General features: G+C 41.5%; 1 protein-coding gene across 5 annotated transcripts in view; it reads left to right on the top strand.

Annotated features, from left to right (window-relative positions):
- grin2bb (glutamate receptor, ionotropic, N-methyl D-aspartate 2B, genome duplicate b) overlaps positions 1-18,459 on the top strand; it is a 95,705-nt gene that overhangs the window by 3,056 nt on the left and 74,190 nt on the right. For all 5 annotated transcript variants that reach the window (XM_058069447.2, XM_078793317.1, XM_078793316.1 and 2 more), the window contains exons 2-3: positions 1,207-1,818; positions 16,540-17,211. In XM_058069447.2, coding sequence (XP_057925430.2) covers positions 1,810-1,818; positions 16,540-17,211 — 681 coding nt within the window. In that variant the 5' untranslated portion in view covers positions 1,207-1,809. The remainder of the gene's footprint in view (positions 1-1,206; positions 1,819-16,539; positions 17,212-18,459) is intronic.

The following is an 18,459-nucleotide window of genomic DNA, read 5'->3' as shown; positions in this document are numbered from 1 at the left end:
GGTCAGTGGTGGTGTCGTATCCATAAGGAAGATTCATGATTTAGGGCTAAGCGGTGAAGAATTACCACGCTGTGAGTGCGTAACTCTTTAACTAACATGGCACGACCACTTCCACGTTTTGCCTTTAATGAAGGATTTATTTATGTAAAGAAGAGTGATTAAGAGCGTCCCCACTTAGTGTACATCAAACAGCAAAGCAAAATGATGCAGTGTTTAGAACAGGGGTCTCAAACTCAATTTACTTGGGGGCCACTGGAGCTAGGGTCTGGGCGAGACTGGGCCGCATCAGGTTTTCCAAAAAACCCCCCCCAAAAAAACGCATTTATTAAAAACAGAAAAATGAATAAACTTTGCTTTGGTTCCGATTTTCTACAAGAAAAGCTCTGATAAAACATTCCACTGTTCTCAAATATCTTACTGCACAAAATAAGATGAAAAATAAATAAAAAAAATAAAGAAAATCAATCAATCAGTAATAAATAAATCTAATAATAAAAACGGCAAATAATAAAACCTTAAGAAACCACATATAGTTGGTTGGTAGACAAATTATTTTTTTCAGATTAAAATGAACAAAGCATTATTAGAGCCCTGTAGACATGACAAAACACGACTATAGTCACATTTATACTCTTTTTATTTACAACATATTGCGCAACTGCAGGGTCTTGAGACACATGCTAACTCGCAAACTAGAGAGCAAGCGACCTAAACGGTAGCCTTCAAGTTATTTCCTTTAAACTTAAATAGCCAAAAACGTACCACTTCCACACGGATAGGGAGGATAACTATTAACAGTTATTTAACCTTTAACATGAACATTAATCAAACGTAATAATTTTTTAAGGGTACATGATACCATACAGCATCCATATCAAACTTGCGCGGGCTGCACTAATATTAAACTTTCATATCAAGGCGGGGGCGTCAAAAAAGGCGCGGGCCGCATGTTTGAGACCCCTGGTTTAGAACTTATGAAGTACATCCAATCCCAGTTAGTAGAGATTACACTACCCTGATTGAATCAGTGGTGTAAGGTGTTTTGCGACAATTAGAACAACAGAAAAACAAACAGAGTGGAACCTCTGAGGTCAACTAGTTGATTTATTCACTGACCGATTAGTTCCAGTGTGTCAAGCTGTCACCGTCATAAAACTTTGTTCTACAAACAGCCTTCATTTGCTGATGCTGTTCTTTCTCCTTCAGGCTGAAGAAGAGAAGATCCAACATCGAGTCGGGAAACCGCTAAACATGGCTGGCTAGCGACGGAATTCAACAGGCAAAGAGAGAGGAAGAGAGGAGAGAAGAAGAGAATATAAATACATACGGTACACTGGTTCTCATCCTCTCATCTCCACGGCAACTGCACAGACTTCTGGGAGGAGACCTGGCTGAGTTGTAGTCAGTGTTGGAGCAGAGCTTGTGGAAAAAAATGCCACTGAACCAACATTCCTCCATGATGTTCCATCATCCAACATCTTTTATTTTCTTGTGGTTCACCTTTTAGAGCTGCTTGTCAACAAGTTCAAATATCAGCCTCATTTTGTAGTACATTTACACAACCGCAGCCTTTTGCATCCTCACATTGATACACCGCCCAACCTTACCCTGCCTCGCTCCAAGCAGCGGTTCTCAGCTACAGGCCACTCTATTGCCTCTCCTTGCAACGTCCCTCCGCCTTCAAGCTTCCGTGAGTGACTTCCTGTGCCCACCGACTCTTCATCCGAGGCTATGAGAGGAGGAGTCGAATCCCAGCAGCTCACTCCATCATGCCAGTTGTGAAGAGCAGAGAGGAGATCCGGGCTGGCAATGTTCAAGGTAGGCCAGCGATATGAGTAGTTGATGTCTTGTCAGAAGAATGTCGTTTAGTAAGCATGAGCATGAGAACATGGCAAATCTTCACATTTGAAAATGATCAAACATCTTTGTTCATGCATCGAACCAATGAGGCTGGCATATCTAGCATATATGCTATGACTTTGTATACATTTACTGAAAGCCTAAAACAATTTATATGTACTACATGTGTCCATAATGCAGATTCATTTTTCTATGTCAAAATTTTCCATGTAATGGTCTATAGGCAACAGAGACTCAGGTCATCGAACCGATGTCTTCCACCTCGTAAGGATGCTCATCTAGTCCCATGAATTCAATTATTTTTGGGGGACATTTGCTTGGACTATTGACTGTCACACACATATGAGTGACTGTTGTCCAGCGGCTGTCCTAAGTACCATTTGTGTCCCACAGCCAGTTTTTGATTGGTTATCTTGCCTATCTTAGGTCATATCTTGACGTGCTTAAACAAATTTGACTTACACTCAATTATGTAAGAAAGAAAACCCCAGTAAAGTACATTGAGCACTACAAATCAACTATTGGATTATCAGCTATTGGACAAACAAGAACCAGTACATGTCAACATAGTCTGCAGAGATTGCAAATCAAATAGGCAGATCTTATTGAATGTAAGAAACACCTTGCAGATGAGGTGAATTTCATCTCATTTTTGTGCCTTTGCCAAAATGCTCTTACTTGTCTGCACTATTGGAGAAGGTACATCGATAATATGTGACAGTGAAGAAACAAGTAGACAACAATTAGTTCTGCCTCTAAACACACTGCATTATTGATAAGAGGCAAGAAAAAACAGTCAAACAGCGTGTGATGCATTCACCTATTATTGTACCACTGAGGTAAATTCTCAAGTCAACAGATTTGTACAAATGACACCGCCTTCAAACAAACATCCTTGAAAAATGAAATACAAGCGACCAACAGAGGTTAAGTATACTCTGAGAAAAAGTTGTACTCGTTCATGAGCAAATATGTACTAGGACAGCTCGTAACCAAACTGTTGAACCTTCTCAGCTACTTTTGCTTGTGTGTGAAACGGAGAACATGTCAAATCCGGTCAACGTTCAGGCCACTGCCAGTAGAAGGGACTCTGGGATATCTCTTTGGCTTTCTGCCTTTTCTGGATTAGCTTTTTGTCCATCTCTTTGTTTTCTGCCCCCTCAGCTTGGAATGAAACTAGCACATTAAAACTGAGCTTTGAAACATTTGCGCTTATACGACAATGTGAGCAAATCATCTTATATAGTATGATCCGTGTTGAAGCATGACCAACTTTTTTTTGTATTATGTTTGTATTCATGTGTAAAGTGCCATGAAATAGCTGCTGTTGTGAATTATGAATACATTGAATTGAAGTTGAAAGCTGCATAGCTCCTTGCAAGGCACTGCCATGCAAGTGTAAAAATATCCCCACTGTTAATATTAGGAACAACAACAAAACTTTTTAGAATTGTATGACTTTCAAGGAGCCACTCTAGAACCATCCATGATTTCAGACAGGAAGCAGCACTGGAGGTAGCAGAGATGTGGATGCTGAGGTTCACAGTTGGAGTGACCAGGATGGATAGGATCAGGAAGGAGTAAATCAGAGGGACATTACATATTAGAGGCCTTGGAGATAAAGTCAGAGAGGCCAGACTGAGATGGTTGGGACATGTCCTGAGGTGAATATATTGGTAGAAGGATGCTGCGTTTAGAGCTGCCAGGAAGGAGGCGTAGAGGAAGACCAAAGAGGAGGTTTATGGATGTAGTGAAGGAGGACATGAGGGTAGTTGGTGTGAGAGAGCCAGATGCAGAAGACAGGGTTGGATGGAGGAAATTGGTTTGCTGTGGCGACCCCTGAAGGGAAAAGCTGAAAGACAAAGAAGATACTCTAGAACCATCGATCTTCTTCTGCTTATCTGAGTCGAGTCGTGGGGGCAGCAGCCTAAGCAGGGAAGCAGAAACTTCCCTCTCCCGGCCACTTCATCCAACTCCTCCCGGCAGATCCCAAAGTGTTCCCAGGTCAGTTGAAAGACATAGTCTCTCCAACATGTCCTGGGTCTTCCCTGAGGTTTTCTACCAGTTGTATGTGCCATGAACACCTCGTCAGGGATGAGTCTGTGATGCATCCTGACCAGATGCCCAAGCCACCTCTGTAAATTTCAGATTTAAAATAATGTACTAAGCCACACCTGTTTCTGGTTACACCACGGCCATTTCCGGCTTATGCCCCGCCCAAACAGATACAGATATTGATAGATCAAAATGATTTAGGGGCATGGACTGATGCTAGCGTCTTCACGTGCCTGCACTGCAGGTGACCTGCATGTGTGTAGAGAACAGCCCATTTGGGTACAGGATGGAGACGGCTTTTCTACAAGCATCCCTCACAGTGTGAGCGTCAAGGAAAGGGGTGTGACATCGCAGCGTGGTGATGCTGAACGTTTTTAGGTTGTGTATTGAAGGGATTACGGGAGCTGAGCGCTGCCTCTCTTGTGAGGCTTGAATGTGAGGACTGTTCACACAGTGGCAGCAGTGTGGTGGAGCCCGCACACACGCACAGGCGCACGTACACAGCGACATCAAGATGTTGGCTGCACAGGCCGAATGAGTCACTTTTGTAAACGAGCTGCTGTGCGTGAGCAGCTTTACAAATGTTGATTGAGTTGTTGAAGGAGCGGTCGGCTGTTTGTTGTTTACTGAGAGCTGATGAGGAGAGAAGAGAGTGCAGGTGTTTTGGGATGGGGGTGTGGGGGGCTCCACTGCCAATACAATGATAGTACTAGTACTGGATTTCCTCACATGGTAGCCAAGAACTTACTCAACTGCAGTGAGTACTAGGCATCTATTAAGGGTAAGGTGTTTATGATTTGTGTTTATTTGAGGAAACATAGTATTCATTCATTCATTTTCTACCGCTTTTTCCTCACGAGGGTCGCGGGGGGTGCTGGAGCCTATCCCAGGTGTCTTTGGGCGAGAGGCGGGGTACACCCTGCACTGGTCGGCAGCCAATCACAGGGCACATATAGACAAACAACCATTCACACTCACATTCATTTGGAGTCGCCAATTAACCTAGCATGTTTTTGGGATATGGGAGAAAACCGGAGTACCCAGAGAAAAAACCCACGCATGCACGGGGAGAACATGCAAACTCCACACAGAGATGGCTGAGGGTGGAATTGAACCCTGGTTTCCTAGCTGCATGCTAACCAGTTGACCGCCGTGCCGCCCGAAATATAATATTCATTCATTCATTTTCTACCGCTTTTTCCTCACGAGTGTCGTCGGGGGTGCTGGAGCCTATCCCAGCTGTCTTTGGGCGAGAGGCGGGGTACACCCTGGACTGGTTGTCAGCCAATCACAGGGCACATATAGACAAACAACCATTCACACTCACATTCATACCTATGGACAATTTGGAGTCGCCAATTAACCTAGCATGTTTTTGGAATGTGGGAGGAAACCGGAGTACCCGGAGAAAACCCACGCATGTACGGGGAGAACATGCAAACTCCACACAGAGATGGCCGAGGATGGAATTGAACCCTGGTCTCCTAGCTGCATGCTAACCACTCGACCACCGTACCGCCCGAAATATAATATAATGAAAAAAATATATATAAATATATTGCTTCATTTTTCTGGACACTAGTGTACTGTGTTTCTGTTACCACCCCATTGCTATCTCTTTTTCTCTCCCCTCCAGCAGACTCCTCTCTTCGTGTCAGCAGACATTAGGATGTTTTTTTTGTTTTTTTTTTGTCAGTGTTGAAATGTTTAGTGAAGTTCCCTCCAGAATGCTCAACCCTTCTCTTTAAACTCCACCATAAACTTCAGCTTTACAGATGCCATGTTTGCAGTGCAAGGAGGGCAAATTGTGCTTTGGCAGCCCCTTTTATTATTTTTAAGACCAAACTGGCTAACCGGCTCCCAAGCTTCTTAACAAATTTGGCAACTGCTGGCCTATTATTAAAAACGAGTCAAGTCGAGAACAAATGTCATGGAACACAACAAGTCACCCTTGAGCTTTGGAGAAATACAACTAGCAATCATTCCTGCTGGCCTACCTACACTCGCCTATCACTAATAAGCATGTTTATACAAGACATAACAGAACCCTACAAACAGTTGGCCACAGGGAGCGTTTCTGTGTAAATTTATATCTATATAATCTAAAGTGACTTACTTTCCTGTTAAAGGGGACCTATTATGCTCATTTTTCGACCCTTTGTATTGAGTGGTGGCCTCCTATGGAGCAGCTACACACAATAACCCGGCACAGAAAACTTTTCAGATTGAGCAGAATCTGCATCTATTCCAGCTGTATTTCCTTGGATTTGTGCTTCCTGCCAAAACGTTCTGTTTCAACACACACACAAGCGGCAAAGCAATTGTGTGTGTGCCAAATTACTCCATGTAAATACAACATTAAGTGTTTTCATATCTAAAAAAGAAGTGGTGTCCAAATCATTGTGTATGTTATCACTGATATTGTGGCTTTATTGTACATGTTTTTTTTTTATTTTGGGGTGGTGATTGAATCAAAACAATCATACTTCTAGTGCACCTCAACTTTAAATTTAGTTCCCTTGTCAGGTTTTTAGTCAAGCGGTAGAACGTGTCAGTGCAAAAGTCGGTATTCCATAACATTTCCCGTTTAGTCTAATCATAAAACCTCCCCCCATCCACCTAACTTCATGGATTGAATAATATTGGATTAGAAACAGAACTTTATTAATAAATTCCAATGTACACTGAAATAGTGAACATAAAAAGAAAGCATACAACCTAGTGTGAATCTCATCCCATGGTTTTTATTCTCCCTCGCCTTCTCTACACCTCGTCATGTGTGACTGAGATAGGAGGAGGAAAAGCTAATAATAGAGAGGAGGGGGCCCGATGCTGCGATGCCGCCTCTACCCACGCTGATCTGCTCCTTGGTGTGCTGCTCAAACAGCGCCCGCTCTGATATGCGGGTTGCACTGAACTGATCATCAATGTGTATAACACATGTGATTTTTGTTGGGTCTCTCTTCGACAAAGACACTTTTTTTCCACCCTTTTTGATACAACGAACAATACGACGACAATGTCTTCCCTGGCACATGGAGAAATTTCATCAAGAACTGTCACATAAAGGAAGTCTTTTTAAAGGAGGTCTTTCGGCTTCCTTCTGAAGATTTTCCATAGAGATGGAACACGCTGACAGAACAACTGAGGAAAAGGTTGAGGTGTGCAGATGAAAGGAACTAATAAAGGGGGTTCTTGATAGCGGAACAAAGCTGAGTAATATTTCATGGCACTGTCTTCAAAAACGAACAGAAAACAAATATAAGGACTCATTAGAATATGTGTCACTCCAGAAAAGAGAATAGAAATATGCTTCTGTCCTATTCAAAGGTGGCGGAACATGATGAAGGCCAAGAAGCTCCTAAAAGTAGTTGGGTCCTTTGCAATCAATAAGGTATCAATAGTTTTCTTTCATTTAACAGCTCTGTGACCATGAATACATCTCCATTAGACACACAGTGTGTGTGTGTGTGTGTGTTTGGGGGGGCTTGGTAGAGACAGTCTGCAGCTTGACACGTAATTAGAGTTTTGGAAGGCAGACAGCTGCAGAGGTGAGAATGACATGGCTCACCACCTACAGACTCCAAGCAGGAATGACACATGTGTGCCGGGAAGGAAAGGCAGTTGCTAGCGATTTTTTTCTTTTTGCTCCCCAAACAGTGTAGGATAAAGGTGAACACTGACCTCCTCAGTGGGGTAAACTGCAAAGGGTGGAAGGTGGAGTTTGTCATTAGATGCTATTTTAGAAGGGTTGTCAAACTGACACTGGACAAGTAAAACACATGTGACAGAAAGTCAAAGCTTACTTCACTTCTCAAACTGTACATTTAGCTGGATGGTGGTCCATGGTAGTGTTGGGCGATATTTTTTTATACACCAGCATATTCTAGTACTCTACTGAAAAAAATATTACATTTGATTAATGTTCATGTTAAAGGTTAAATAACTGTTAATAGTTATTCTCCCTATCCGTGTGGAAGTGGTAAGTTTTTGGCTTTTTAAGTTTAAAGGAAATAACTTGGAGGCTACCGTTTAGGTCGCTAGCTCTCTAGTTTGCGAGTTAGCATGTGTCTCAAGACCCTGCAGTTGCGCAATATGTTGTAAATAAAAAGAATATAAATGTGACTATAGTCGTGTTTTGTCATGTCTACAGGGCTCTAATAATGCTTTGTTCATTTTAATCTGAAAAAATAATTTGTCTACCCACCAACTACGTATATGTGGTTTCTTAATTTTTAATTATTTGCCGTTTTATTATTATTATATTTATTTATTACTGATTGATTGATTTTCTTTATTCTTGATCTTATTTTGTGTAGAAAAATAAAAATGAAGATATTTGAGAAAAGTTTATTCATTTTTCTGTTTTTTTTTTTCTTTGGAAAACCTGATGCAGCCCAGCCTCGCCCAGACCCTAGCTCCAGTGGCCCCCAGATAAATTGAGTTTGAGACCCCTGGGTTTGCGCATTTGGAAGTGAGCCCTAAAAGAAGTTTGGGATGGCTCAAAACGTTGGGTTTCAAAAGGCGTGCCTCTTTGTGATGTCACAGAGGGTCGGACTTCCTTATATGGTTACAAGTTCAGAAGCACTTTGGGCGTGTGACCAATCGCAGCAAAGTGGGCATGCCCGGAGGCCGGCTGTGGGTGGAATAAATGAAAACAGACCATTTTGGCAGGAAGAACAAATCCAAGGAAATACAGCTAGAATAGATGCAGATTCTACAAAATCCAAAAAGTTTTCTGTGTGGGTTATTGTGTGTAGCTGCTCTATAGGAGACCACAACTCAAAGGGTCGAAAAAAGAGCATTGTAGGTCCCCTTTAAGGTAAGGGGACTAGACAAGAATTGAATGCACACATTCTTTTGTATATGTATGCTCAGACACTTGGAAAAATTAGGTGTAACGTTTTCCCTGACAGTCCAACATGGACTCTTCTGACATATTGAACATTTAGCAACAATGTGGTGTTCTGCAGGCATGTTTTTTTAAGCTTTGAAACAATAACGCTCTGGAGGCTCTAAAGGCCCCCGTGTTGGCACAGAGGGACACGTCACTCTTCTGCTAAATTAATTTGAGGGCAGGACATATACTGTAAGCTTGGTGGAATAAATGGCTTCAATGAGGTAATGAAGGCCCAGGGGAGAGATGGGTCTTCAACCCTGCTTTCCCCCGCCTTTTTTGTTATCACACTGCTAGTGTCACACTGTATGCGTGTGTGTGTGTGTGTGTGTGTGTGTGTGTGTGTGTGTGCAGTCATATTGTCTCAGCTAGTTTATTTGCCTGGGCTGAAGAGAGCATATAGTGTTATTTAAAGAGCCGAAGCCGCCTCAGTGCGACAGTAGAGATCTGTAGCGTGTCTCATTAGCGAAGAGAGGATTCTTGACCAGACTAAAGTGCACTTAATCAAACACAAAGACCTTCAGTGAAGTAACATTTTTCTCCTACTGATACGGCTTGTCCACAAGACACAGAAGGCGGTGACTATAACTAGTTGTTGCTTGTTGAACACAGTCTGTTCTAAGATGGTGGTCAACATCCCATTTTTTTTACTCTATAGGAAATAACAAAAATCGTAACTCCAGTATACAGTCCATGTACCAGGTAACCTGATAACCTTAACAGGTGTAAAAATAGACCCGAATATAAGACTTGGGCAAATTTAATGAAATAAAGAGATAAACAGTACATCTACATGATAGGATAATTCACAATGCCGCCTACAGAGAACATACTAACTCCTTATTTCTAAAATCACAAATACTTAAACTTGCTGATATAGTTAATTTCCAAACAGCTAAAATAATGCATAAGGCTAAAAATAACCAATTACCTAAAAATGTCATCCAATACTTCTCTACAACTTCGGTACGAGGTGCATTATTAAAAAACAAAAACAAAAAACAAAAAAAACCCCTTAAACTGTATTATGGAAAGCAGGAAGTGAACAAATGTAACAGTTACTGATTGTAAAAGTACCAGATGGAGGGGTATAAGCTTTGCTTCTTCCTACTCCTTTTGGACATGTGGAACTGTGAACTGATTATGTGATGCACTCAATTGTAATCTGATGCACGTTTAAATGAAATAAAACCATTACCATTACCATTACATGAAGTACTTAAGAAAACACATTAAGGAAGTGAAGAATGATACTGCGTCACTTTGTAAATAAATATACATATGAGACAGGCCCTGCGATTGGCTGGTGACCAGTCCAGGGTGTACCCTACCTCTTGCCCAAAGTCAACTGGGATAGGCTCCAGCCACGTTCCTGTGTGGAAATTAATTTTGAGTCTGTGGTTTTTTGATTGTTTGGCTTTCAAAGGTCCACTGCATTCCCTTCATTCTTTATTTTCTCACACTGATTTTTCATACTGTGGACTGGCAGACTGATTATTATTATGCACTATTTATCTGTCATTTTGACATTCTTTCTTTCTACACTCTTTTTTTGTTGTCATAGATCTGCTTATCCTTGTCCATCTTTGGATAAGGTCATTTCTCTGCTGTAACAAGAGCGAGTTATCATGGATAATATCAATGTAACTTTTCAAGGAAAGTCTAAATATGTTTTTGGGAAAGGATTAATTACACGTGATACAAATAGAAAATGTGTTGGCATCCACTCACCCTGTAGGGAGTCATTATAGCTGCATTACATCTGATTACCTGACTGAGCGCAGCGGTGTTGCACGACTTTGATAGACAGTTGCCAACGTACGTCATTCACACAGCACGGCACCTAATATTTGGGATGATTGAAATCTTGTTTTTTTTTTTTGTGTGTCCCATAAGTAGTATCATTAATAATCTTTGCTGAATGGATGCAAACATGATTCCTTTTCCTTATCTGCCTCCCACTGAACCATCAACACCAAGACGACTGATAATTACTTCCACACTCTGGTATAATGTCAACAGGTATCAACTCTCAATAGCAACTCTGCAGACTCCTTTTGAGAGTTTCTATTCAAGACCCCCCCCCCCATGCCTCTGTTGTTGCTTGCTCATGTGGGGTTCAGTCGGTTTTCTTTAATATTTAAGGAGTGTGGGTCCATACATGCGTCTAGGGGTGTGCATTGGTTTCAGCACCTTTGCTTGTCCCACCGAACAACGGCATGACACTCCTACCTGCTTGATCTTTAAAGCACCCTGAGATAACTTTTGTTGTGAATTTTGCACTACAATCTTAATCATCAGCTTCCTCTGTAGTAGTGCCTTGCTCAAGGACACCTCAGTCATCATCAGGAAGCCTAAAATGGCACATGCTGCTAGCTGCTGTTGCTAGTCTCCTGTCAGACAACTAGCCTTCCATTTAAACATTGATAATTGCATTAAGGATGTATCAGAGAGGTGGCATTATTTCAAGTGCTTTTTGTGTGCTCCGTGAAATGATTCATTATTTAAATAAATCGCGTGTCATCTTCTCATTGCAGATGACACACGAGCCACTTGTACCTGCAACTGACCACCCACTTAATGTAAATGGGGCCCCATTTAATAGATATGCCTGTCAGCTTGTGTTAGCCATAATGCCCTTCATAAGGCGTACTGTACAGCACAGCTCAACACATCAAATCTCAAAGGATATCATCGTAAAGGCCGATTACGAGTGCCTACGTGTGTTTGAAATGATGTGGTGCATTTTGTTTTAATGTTGCTCAGTATGATGATGACGGTCTGTCATGCACTCTCCGGGTACAGAAATGTTTTCCAAACCCCCATGATTTGAACTACTGTTAAGAAAAACCTTTTATTAGTATTTATATTTCATAGTACTTATATATTTTATGTTCATTTGTACAAACCACTGTATGAGTTGCTGGCAAAATCATCTCCCAGCCTGACACCTCACTGTATCCCAGTGTATTCATCGGTGTACGACAACCACATGCTTTTTCACAGAAATCAGTTAACATTGATCGGTAGCCGATCGATCGGAGCATGCCTAGCTGAGACATTAAAGACACATCCCAAAAGCGTAATGTTATGATTAGCCTCTATATCCTTATTCTTGACATATTCTTGTCACACAAGAGTACGAAGAAGATAACCCCAGTAAAATAAAAACAAAAAAAATGCTGATGGTGTTGTTGCAGTCTTGCTTAATTACAACCATAAATGTTCTAATTATAGCCAGGCTGTTCTATTTACCTAAACATCATTACTTGGAAGCAGGTGATAATCATGGATTGAAAATTGTTGAAAGTCATTAATAACAACTTTCAACTAACAATAATTTGGAGTACATGAAAAAATTTTGGGCGGCACGGCGTACGAGTGGTTAGCGCGCACACAGCTAGGAGACCAGGGTTCAATTCCACCCTCGGCCATCTCTGTGTGGAGTTTGCATGTTCTCCCCGTGCATGCGTGGGTTTTCTCCGGGTACTCCGGTTTCCTCCCACATTCCAAAAACATGCTAGGTTAATTGGACACTCCAAATTGTCCATAGGTATGAATGTGAGTGTGAATGGTTGTTTGTCTATATGTACCCTGTGATTGGCTGGCGACCAGTGATATTAGCCCATAGAAACTAGAAAATCAACTCTGCACCACCACCAGGGGAACACATTTAGAGTTTTATTTACGTCTTAAATTGATTATTTTCTCTGATTATATCTACAATATTGGGTAACACAAGTATAAAGGTGACTTCCATGTCTAGAGGGCTCTAATAATGTTAAAATACGCATCTAGAAGTTTGTGAACAGGTTATAAAATCCAAAATGTTCTATGATTTATAAATAAGGAATGCTCTCATCCTACTTCACGTCACTTTTTAAGGTCAACCACAGTAAATGAGGGATTATTGTATATTATATAATTATATATTATATATTTGTCCTCGTTCGGCTTCCCTTTATTTTAAATTGTCATGAAGAAGCCAAGTCTAAACTGGAGTCTTTCTGTAACTCTCACAACATTTTTAGTGGAAATCCAAATGTCGAATTTCACATGCAATCCACCTTTTGAGGTTGTAGCATTCGATTAAGGAGCACAGTTCATTGCTCCATTGATCATGCAGAATTGGTATCGGTAGGTTGGAGGTCCGCCAGTGTGAGAGAGAGCAGCGGCTCAAGTAACTCGCCTCATTTTGTTGGTGCTTTGTGCCATTTGACAGGCTTCCCGATCAATACTATTTGTAAATGTTAGGAACCAAATGACTGATGGATTCTAGCGCCTGCTGCATGAGCGTGACCCTGGTAGCACTTGTACAAATAAGGGCACATACAGTGCATCTCTGTATAGTATATTGCAGTGATTTTCAACCTTTTTTGAGCCACGGCACGGTTTTTTACATTGGAAAAATCTTGTGGCACACCACTAACCAAAAATTTTACAAAATGTCACCACGACCTCACACGTGCATCAATAAGTCTATCGAAGGAACAAGGTTGCCACACGGACCAATATTACATTGCTCTGCCAGTCTTTACACCACAGACACATGACAGTAGCCGCGTTGACGAGTTTTTCTCTTTCCGAATGACCTTTCGGGAAACAATGGTATCCATGGAAAGGAATATTCCAATCTCTCGTCTACATGCGCCGTGAAAATCAAACAGAATAGTCAATAGGGCATGCCCAGTAAAACATAAACATCAACATCACGTGATACCGGATTCCCCAAGTTATTTTTTCACTTGTTGGAATAATTCCGTATTGCCAGTTTTTCGTCTGTCCAGTCTTGAAATTTAGTTTGAATCAAAAACAAACTTTGCTTCGTCCAATGCCGATTGCTCGCCTCCATTTTTAAAACTGAAGATCGTCTGGATCTGCGTGTTACGTCATATCTGAGCATGCGCTAAAAGAACACACCTGGGATAAATTTAAACAGGAAAAGATCAAATTCAATCTTGCTAATATTTTATAATTAAACTCAGGACATGTTTTATATAGATATACGTATATTTTCTTTTTTAATAAAACTGCACTTGTGAATAAAGTATAGAAGGGTTTAGATTCTGTTTCACAGATGGCGGTAATGCATACAAAAGCTGCTTGCCAACCGCCAATAAACAACAGAAGAAGAAAAACACCATGAAGAAGAACGCAGTCTGACAACTTTCCGTTTGAGCGGGTACAAGATACCTCAATTGGATTGGTTAAAGGAATATTCCATCCCTGTTCAATTCTTTCCGTTTGAGCAAATAAACCAAATGCAATTGGAATATTTGGGTCCATGTATATTATTGACATAATATTTGCAAATGATGATTAATAAATGTTAATTATAAAAAGTGATATTGGATAATTCCTCACGGCGCACCTGACGGTTTCTCATGGTACACTAGTGTGCCGCGGCACAGTGGTTGAAAATCACTGGTATATTGTGTAAACAGAAGCTGCGAATGGATTGAGAGCTCTGAAGTCAAGGACCCAAACAGTGCTTGACCTCCTGTATGAACCACTGCGCTCATCATGCATGTGTGTTTTCATAGGAGCACCAGGGTTTGCTGCGTGAACATGTCCATTGCATAATCCACATATGAAGATGCTTTTGTGCAGCTGCTCATCACCAGTTATTTTTAACGCTGCTGCATATGTGAGTGTAATTGCTGCATAAATGCTGACAGTGTACGTCAAGCGCGAGCCTTTGCTGCAGGGTTGGATTTCTGTGAGTGAAACGATCCGCTTTGTGACACCCACTATTTAGATGGTATTAATTAAGAAGGCCTTTATGACAAGTGGAGATGTTGTATGGTGCTGATTAGTCCAAATGACCTGGCAGCGCCGACTCTCTTGTCAGTCTCCATCGTGCCTGTAGCGCTTTTTCGGAGATACATTTTTAATGTGAGGTACACTAAAAGGCAGCGCATCCGGCTCATCTCGATCTGCAGTGTAGCGCATTAGCCTACCTTTTGCATTTGTGTTAGCTGCTTGTAAATAAAAAAAAAAAACAAAGTCAGTTGTCGCGTTGTGATGTTGCACCTCCCAAGATGTGTGTATCTCCTTGTCCATCACCGTGTTATGTGGTGATACATTTGAATTGTTACTATGGCAACGGAGCACTGGCTGTTACACACACATTCAAATGGGCAACAGTCGCTATGTCACACTTTTTTTTCTGCTAGTTTCTTTCTTCTGTTCTCTCTCTGTGTATTCAATTGCCCTCTTTATATTTAACATCCTTTTTCCCGCATGCTGATACCTCAAATCTTTATCATTTAAATAATGGAAGCCTCCTGCTTTAGCCTTCTGTTCTCCCTCTTCGTCATCTTGCTATTCATGTCCGCTTTTCTTCCATATTTCTGATGCTTTGTGGCCCCTCTGCATCTCTCTCTTTATACATCTTCTGGGTTTCTTCTTGCCATTTCTTGCCTCCACCTCCGTCTCTTTTGTGGATGTCTCTATTTATTCTCTCCTCTGCTCTCTGCTGCTTTCCTCCCACACTCTTCCACCTCCTCCTCCACCTCCTCCTCTTCCTTCCCTGCCTTTCTTTCTCTGGGCTCGTTCATCCTCATGGAGAATTTCACTAGTTTACAATTAACGTGTGCACCTGCAATTAAGGCTGACAAACCCCGGGTAATTAGACCTCTTAGATGTTCTTTTCATGCGGAGCTCCTTGTCTTTCCTCCTCGTTTTGCCTTCTCGTAACCTTGCCCCTATTTCACACATTGCGTCCAGTTTTTTCTTCTCTCAGATTTCAACTCTACTCACAAGTTTGCTGCTATTTTTTTTTTTTTAAGTTGAGCGTTTGATAAATAAAAGATGAACAAAGGTGTTGTGTGCACAAAGAGGACGAATAAGTCCTACATTCAGGCCTCGTCTAAAAGGTTTGCATAATTTGGAGCATTATAACAACAGCACTCACAGTTGAGCGCAGAGCACACAATCTTAAATGGATCAGCATCTTCACACATACCTATCTTTTGTATAAATATTCTTTGGTAAATACAGTAAAATGTACCACAATTTTAGTAAAAGTGGAAATAAATCAAGTTGAAAGTTGTGTGGAAATTAAATAAATACTTTTTGCACAATGCTTGTAAATCCGTCATGAACACATAACCTACTTTTTCCTGTGTAGAGTGCACTACTTGCCTGAAACCCGCAGAGGCGCTGTTGATTCAGTCTTAACGACATTGTAGTCTGAAGAAGAAAAATGAATACATAAGTTGAGCTGTCGCTCCCCGCTATGGCACAACCTCTGAGGGTAGCATTATTCTACTTATTATTATAGGGCATCTAGTCCAATACAGTAACTGTGTATATTCACACACATGCAGCCACCCAGAAGACCATTTTCCCATCAAGTGGTGACTAATTGTGTTTCTCCACGTCTGTCACCTCCCTCCATCTCCTTTATGCTCCACTCTGCTGCTCTTTGTGTGGCTGCGAATAAAGGAGCTGTAAATAATAGCAACAATAGAAAATAATAGGTCTGCGCTTGACTTTAGACAGCAGTGAAGTGTTGTAGGAGGAAATGTTTTGTTGCTCAAGTAGAAGAAGTAAAAGTTGGAATGTTGGGAGGCACATTCGCGCCTCCCGATTCCTTTTCCATGCATTTTTTTTGTCATATAAATCTACTTGTGCTTAGATTCCCAAAAAAGTCCCCACTGTGTTGGGTCACAGTCCCACACTTGTAAGAATTAATATCCGGTTTTTCATCTCTTTCCCTGCAGGGACGGAATTTACACTACTCCGCAATGCTTGTCAGCCTCCTTCCATCTCCATCCTGCCTTCAGGACAAATGCCTTCTCTCCTCCTCTTGCCCCCATCATTCTTCTGTTCGACCCCGAAAACAGTCAACGCATCACCCCAATCCATGGCCGCGGCTGATCCTGCTCTTCCTCATCATCTCATTGCTCCTGCAGCCTGTTTGCGGGGCACGCAGAGCTGGAGGTCCAGGCACAGGTTCAGGAAGCTCCCCAGGAGGGCAGGGTGGCCCGAGGGGAGGCAACACACAGCGCGGCGTTGTCATCCCCCCGCAGTACTCTCCTGGACCACAAGTGCTTCCGCCAATCAACCCCAAACTCATCAGCTCTCTCAGTATTGCTGTCATCTTGGTAGGGAACTCTAGTGAATTGGCTCTGGGGGCGGGACTTGAAAAAGAGGACTTCCTGCATATCCCCTACCCGCCAAAAGTGGAGGTGGTCACCATGAACGAGACCGATCCAAAGAGTATCATCCGTCAAATCTGTGCACAAATGACAAGGAACTCCCTGCAAGGTGTTGTTTTTGGTGATGACACGGACCAGGAGGCCATCGCTCAGATACTGGACTTCATCTCCGCTCAGACTCACATCCCCATTCTGGGCATCAGAGGGGGATCCTCCATGGTCATGGCAGCCAAGGTAGGAAGACTAATCTGTACATTAAAAAGGTGTTTAAATACACACGCTTTACACAGTGTAATCAATTGATATAATATATAATATAATCAATTCCAGAAGGTCTGACTCATAAAGACATTATTCTGCTACAATTTCCAAAATTATAAAAATATACATAACTATATAACTAAATATCAACATTCTCCAATGAAAGAAACATGTACCTTACCATTTAAACCAACAACCACTACCAGCAGTGATATTGATATTTTCGACTCCCTGCCATGTACACACTATGGTAAGTTGAATGCTCATGGTTTCTTGTTGGATCCAGAAAATAGTGGTATGAATGTAAAACGTCATCCTTGATGCGTCGCCGGGTTGACAGTGTGTGTTGCACTGCCACGTCTGAGCCATACCTCTGAAATGACAACCTAGACATCTTTTCTTTAAGCCGTTATATTTGTCTCGGTACGGTCCATCGCCTTGTGTTTGTGTCTGTTGCATCATGCATCTCTTTATGACTCTGCTTAAAAAAAATGGTGGCCGCTGCTCATAATGTATTGCACAATCACATGCAAGATTGTGAGATTTCATCTTCAGCGTGTGATCCAAGATGGTGGCGTAAACAAACTGGACGGTATTTTGTATGCTAAACAAGCGGGTAAACACAAGCCAAAATTTTAGATGTTAACTGAAAAATGTGTTAACCGAGGTGGACTTTAACCAAGGTAACAGTGTATTTGTCATAAGGGTGCCACATTCAGATTTCTAATCATCTTAATTCACTGTCACAAAGGGCAGCAATCAGTTGTTCATTTTTTTGTATTTCCCATAGTGCAGTTGAGTCGATTGCTGTGTAAATAAATACCAGTGACCGCAAAGGATTTTTCTTCAGATTACACTCACTTCATATGTGTATCAGCTCATGGAATATTTCCCATATTTTATTGCAAATATGAACATGAATTCTATTAGCAATTAAGTTTGGAGTATTTAGACAGAATGTTACAGTGCTAGAAATATCAGGTATTATGTGTGTTCGAGAGACGAGGGAATTCCACCTGCAGTGTTTTCATGCGTATTGTTACGAATACAATATTTTCCCTCTGTTGTAAAGACGTGCTGAGATATCTCAGATGGGCTTCACACACACACACACACACACACACACACACTTCCCTGTGATTACAATTGACTTGCTTTTCTTTGTTCAACCTTTTTTCAGGTCTTTCCCATACACACAAACACACCCTCCACATACTAGAA

The sequence above is a fragment of the Doryrhamphus excisus genome, linkage group LG9 (assembly GCF_037039965.1).
Source record: "Doryrhamphus excisus strain RoL-2023G ecotype Guam linkage group LG9, RoL_Dexc_Guam_v1.1, whole genome shotgun sequence".
Lineage (NCBI taxonomy): Eukaryota > Metazoa > Chordata > Actinopteri > Syngnathiformes > Syngnathidae > Doryrhamphus > Doryrhamphus excisus.
The sequence above is the reverse complement of the archived record's forward strand: the minus strand, read 5'-3'. Positions and strand labels throughout refer to the sequence as shown.